A 6000-nucleotide genomic window follows, 5' to 3' on the forward strand; every position below is an offset into this window, starting at 1 on the left:
GTTTACTTTTAATTAAAACTTTTTTTAAAAAGTTTTTTGAAAGTCATCCAAGTTTCACTAGAACCTGTGCGGACAATTTAGTACACTGTTGTGATATAGAACTGTATGGTGGGTTTTTAAAAGTAGGTTTGGTTTATGAAGGATATGTTCCACAGAAAATGTGTACTGAAAGTGCATTCGTTATGACGACAAATTCTTTATTATTAATTTATATAGAATCAATTTTGTTAATTTATATTAGGTAAAAATGACGTGTATTGAAATATGGTAAACTATTACAATCTGCATATCGTGGATTGAGAAGTAAAGTACTGTAAGTTCGAAATCACCGTAGTCAATATTTGAGCTAATTTTACGATTCTTTCACAAATCATTACTAACGTGATATACACCATAGCTACAACGCCTACTCCAGTTATATAAAAAATATACTGTACATTCTATCTACTAAGTTTCGAGACTGGTGGTATAAAAAGGAAGTACACGACAGAATAACCGTAACCACGTATTATTCTATATCTCTCCTCTTTCGTTACAAGCAGCGGCGATCCCATTCTGGAAGTCTTGTAATGTGACCCTGTTCAGTTTACTAGTAACAGCCTGGATGGAGCGAAATCTCTCCTGCTTCAGTATGGATTTAACCTTGGAAAACAGAAAGAACAAAGAAGACTGCTTGGGATAGATTGGAAGAATAAGAGTGTTGATTAATGCAGGCATCTTGTTTCTTGGCCAAAAACTGCTCAACAACAACTTGTGACAAGTCACGTTGTCATGGAGGAGAATTTACATGTGAGAATAAACATTTTTTGGTCTCACACGTCAAAATATCTTCACCAAAAGATCCGCTCCCGGATATGAATTCTTTGTAAACCACATCTATCCAGTCGAAAAACACCACCAGCATCATCTTCTTGGATGACTTCTGGAGGCGCGTCTTCTTCGGTTGCTGCGAAACTTTGCCGATTCATTCTGCTGATTGGGGTTTTGCGGAAGGCTCGTACACGTGAAACAGTGACTAATCAACCAGTTACGATATTTTTGAACCAACTGGGTTCCTGTCTGCCATTTCCACCCGCCCACGACTTGCAGATACTCGCCACTTCTTTTTTCTTCGTCAGCCACTTTGTATGTCAGAAATCGAGAACCTTTTTTTTTCTTTTTTTTTTCTCAAGATCCAGTTCCACGATTTCCCTAACAGTACCTTTTCCAATGTTTAGATCCTTAAGCATCATCCTTAGAGATTGGCAACGATTTTCAAGCAATTTCTATCTCATTAATTCGATTTGTTGCACGGTTCCTACATTTGTCGGCCGCCCACTTCTATGAGGGTCATCCGTGATATACTCGTGATCGTCATGGAACTGAACATGCCACTTGAAAACACTGGCTCGAGAAAGAGCTTCATCCCTGTATACATTATTAATATTTTCATTCTGCAGCATTTTTTTTACCAACTTTAACGAAAAATTTAATTGTTACCCTCTGTTCTGTTTTCGTATTCATGACAACACATCACTCAATGTGTCACTTGAAGCATTGTAACTCACACACTTGCTGCAGCAAAACAACAAACTCTTCACAGCACTTTAATCAAATTTTACCCTAACCAATTCTCATTTACTCCGTCAGATCCCGTAATCTGTCATGTAGCACTGTAACCAGTCTCGAAACTTAGTAGATGGACGGTGTAGGAATCTCAACTGATTCACTGTAAATGTAAACCTATTCCAGAAATACCTTACAACTTTTATCTACAGTATAACAAAGGAACTGGAAAAAATTTAAATAAGGCGATGAAGATCAAACATTGATCACTGGATGTGGAAAATATTTTATGATATTTTTACGTTAAACCTTGAAGTGTTACAGAAGTATATAGTCTCTCGAATAAAAATTTAATCAGATGTCTTAGTTTGGTATTTAATGTCCCAGGTTATATGCGATGTAAACGTGCAGTTTAACATGGGAACCGAGTGGCATGAACTCCCACTGGGAATAGAACACTGATCTCCAACTCCGAAGGCGTGTGCGCTTACTGCATACCACAAGGGACCTTAGTTTGAATAAACTCCACTGATAAGCTTAATAATAAGGGATTTGCTGTGTGAAATATCGGTGTGCTTTGTGATATCGGGTTTATAATTCTACTTAAAAGTACTACTTATAGTGTTAGTTCTTTAAAGAGTAATGTTCCTTTTAAATTACTAGTAAGTTTATATAAAATAGACATAATCTAACGTGGGATCCAAACCACATTCCATTATATAAAAAAAGACTACCATATACAGTATAAAATCAATCTTACGTTCAAGTATTTACCAAAAATATTAATTTGGTCCAAAATTAACTCTATAGAGATAATGGATTTAAACCCACATTCAAATCCATATTAGTAAATTTCAGGCATTTAACGAGAAACAAATTAATGAAGTTCTGTCTGAAAATTTTGTAATGTTTTGGATATGGAAAAATTGGCTTCTTTGTGTTTCTGTTTCTTTTAATGTTTTAGAGTTTAAATGTTGTATTAAGGTAAGTTTAAAGGAGTGGTAATAATCAATAAAAAGCGCCATGTGGCCTCATCTGTCCAATTCATTTTGTAGGGAGCGACGATATGAAAAATAATTCAATTAAAATTCAAGGAATACATATATATATATATATATATATATATATATATATATATATATATATATATATATATATATATATATATATATATATATATATATATATATATATATATATATATATATAAACTTTATCCCTTAAACTTTACTTTACATATATAGGATGTATCAAAAGTTCGGGGCCATACACCAACTCCGTTATGACAAATAAAGTGACAAAAAATAGAAAGAAATAAAAGTTGTTGGAAATAGATGGTTTTCAATCTAAAATGGTGGAATTTTTCTAGTCACAACAGCCGTTTTGGCTTCATAAAATGTAAAATAACAAAACAACGTTTCCATTTCAGAAGGCTGTTCAAACTGAGTTTAAGGGCACGAGAAAATGATTCGAAGAGCATACACATTGTTATGTAAGGGGAACCTAGAACACTTTGTTGTGTGATCGTAGTAAAATAAAATATCAAAACACACATCACACTACAAAACAAAATATCAAAACAATTGCATGGATTATTCTCTGATTATTATTTAGTCAACTTGGCTTTGAACATTTGTTTCTTGAATTGTAAATGAATTATTTTTAATATTGTCATTTCCTTCAAAGTACATAGGGAAAACGTGCTGACACCTATTGGCGAAAGTCAAACCTTCACATTTATCTTAATTTAATATGTTCCTAGAACACTATATCCGCAATAACCTAGTTGAGTTTATTCATACTTGTAATATTCATCTGAATTAAAAAAATGTTCAGTTAAGCAATATTATTTTTCTACAGGTTTTTGTTAGTTTATACTTTGATATTTCTGATCATCTTTTGCCCTGGATTTCAGTACATTATTTTTTGGTCTTGGGGAGGTGAAAACAGTGATAAAGTACATTTATTTTTTAAAGTTAGATTCAATGGTTTGACATGTAAATACCTGTTTGAAGCAAGTTTTTTTTATTTATTTGTTTTATGTTACTTTAACTATGTTAGTTTTCCAACTCCACTAAATTAAGAATTCTTAAAGTTCCAAGTCTTAAAAGTAATTAAGATAAATTGAATCGTTGAGTTCGAAAACCGGTCATCCCCATCGAAGCTAATTTGAGAGGAGTGATGTAAACAAAACCAAATTAGTCAATGTGCATCTGACATATAGGGCTGTTTTCATTTTCTGACCGTAGAACTGTCATTTGTCTACTTTCCAAAAATGAAAATAACCCTATATGTCAGATACATATTGATTAATTTAGTTTTGTTTGTTACTCCTCTCAAATTAGCTTCGATGGAGATGATCGGTTTTCGAACAATGATTCAATTGTTTTAAAAAACAAAATGTGTTAAAGTATTAAAATGTTATTCAAGTATGATATTATTAGTCTTAGTTTAACTTCTTTTAATGTTGTGCACTTCTTTCATAACAAACTCCTATTTCAGGGAAAAAAAAATCCCCAAGAAATTCGTTAGTGTAATACTGTAATTACAGAAAATACCCAAATGTGTATGTGACTATTGTTCTGTAGTTTTGAGATTCTGAAGATCTAATATTTTATTTTATTTTATCTTTTCAGATTTCAACTGGAAACGCTGTGTTGTAAGAACATTGCTTCTCATGCTGGCTACAATAGTGGGATTAGCTGTTCCTGATTTCTCAGTTGTAATGGGCCTCATTGGTGGACTGCTATCTGGACCACTGATATTAGTTCTTCCACCGTTATTCTACTTTCGGTTGAAATACCAAGACTATTCTGACGATTCGCTAAAAGGATACGAAAAAGTGTTAAATATACTCATTGTAGCGTTAGGTATCTTGGGAACAATTTGCGCTACTTATTCAGGGTCAAAAGAGTTTTATAAGTCCTGGACGGACACTCCATCATGTTTCAAGAACTTAACAATGCTTCTTAATAAAACTTTGTCAACTTAAGGAACAGATCGTCAATATATTGACTTTACAGGGTATTTACAGTATTTACATGGTATTTACAGAATTTCTGTATATCTATAGCGTTGTTTACAGGGTTAATTACAAGAGTATGCTGGGCTCATTTCCAAGAAGAAAGAAACTGAAGAGTGAGGTTAGTTTTCATATCACAAATATGTTGCGGTGAAAGTTTTCATTTCTTAATATTTGCCCAGAAAATACTCCACGACCAAAGATGTTTATTTCAAGCTCGTCTCATTTCAACTTCACAAAAGTTTCAACTTACCACCCTCACCTTATGCCCGCTTATTCTGATAGAATAGACCTTATCCTTGCCTCATCTTACGTATTCTTCGTGTCTACTCTTTCCTCTTATCTTAACTCAAATTTTATCCCCGCTTCTTTACTTTATAGTGCGTCATCCGTCACGCAAACATCGATCCCTCTGTTCCCTAATTCTGAAGCTAAGTTAAATTCTTCTGCTTTCCTCATTCTCACGCAAACATCAATCCCTCTGCTTCCTAATCTTGAAGCTAAGTTCAATCTCTCTGCTGCAAGGCACACCTTGCTGTATATTATATAAATAGAGTATTCCAGAATAAATAATTAGTAGATTAAGAGTACCAGGCCTGGTTAATAATTTACGTAAGTGTATATATTGTGTGTATGTATATAGTCTATGTAAATTTGTGCTAATTCTTATTCATATTTTTTTTAGCTTTGTAAATTACTTGTATGCATTAGTGAAACTTCTTATAGTTGGATACACTTCTCAGGGGAACGTGAGTCGTTGTAGTTTGGAAATAGGAGAAGGAATATTTTTTGCCGAGGTAAACTCATAGTCCCCGCTACCCGCAAGAAGTTCCTGCGGCCGAGTTTTGCCTAACAGCTATAAAAAGAGGCGGAATTTGCAGTTAGGTCATTCTGAAAGGAATCCTCCAGAGTGATGGAGACTTGTTTCGTTCCTTTATGTTTCTCAGAGTAAGGGAAACCGTTTCACTAGAATATATAGGGAATTAATTTCTGACTTAGAAATGTTTGTTTTTTGGTTAGAGGATAGGACTCGCGAATTAAGATATAATTTGAGTTTAATAAATCGGTTTTAAGATGTTTTTGGAATCGCGAAAGAAACTATCGTGAACATTACTGGTATTTGAATATGGGGTTTTGTATAAGTAAGGCGCGAGGAGAAGTGTGTAGGAAAATTAGAGAATTTTCAGTCAGGATTAAATATTAAATAGTTTTGGCTCTCTCGTTTATATAAGAACGAAGAGAGAATTGATTTTAAGTGAACTAAGAGTTGTTCACAGGGTGATAAATGGGTACCCGGTCTATTGATTGATATAAGATTCTTTTTTCAGGATCTTAATACTTATTTTGAAGCAGAGTCTTGAAATATAGACGAAGCTGATAGAGTTTCCTACCACTTGATTTACCCTCGGATCCAGGTTACGGGTCCAAAAATA

At 33.6% G+C, this 6000-nt stretch overlaps 1 protein-coding gene across 1 annotated transcript in view; it reads left to right on the forward strand.

The window, feature by feature from the left end:
- LOC145662913 (uncharacterized) overlaps window positions 1–5109 on the forward strand; it is a 99272-nt gene extending 94163 nt beyond the window's left edge. The window contains exon 9 of the mRNA XM_081728918.1: window positions 4182–5109. Coding sequence (XP_081585044.1) covers window positions 4182–4537 — 356 coding nt within the window. The 3' untranslated portion in view covers window positions 4538–5109. The remainder of the gene's footprint in view (window positions 1–4181) is intronic.
- The last annotated feature ends 891 nt before the right edge of the window (window positions 5110–6000 follow it).

The sequence above is a fragment of the Thermobia domestica genome, chromosome 10 (genome assembly GCF_964235325.1).
Source record: "Thermobia domestica chromosome 10, izTheDome1.hap1.1, whole genome shotgun sequence".
Lineage (NCBI taxonomy): Eukaryota > Metazoa > Arthropoda > Insecta > Zygentoma > Lepismatidae > Thermobia > Thermobia domestica.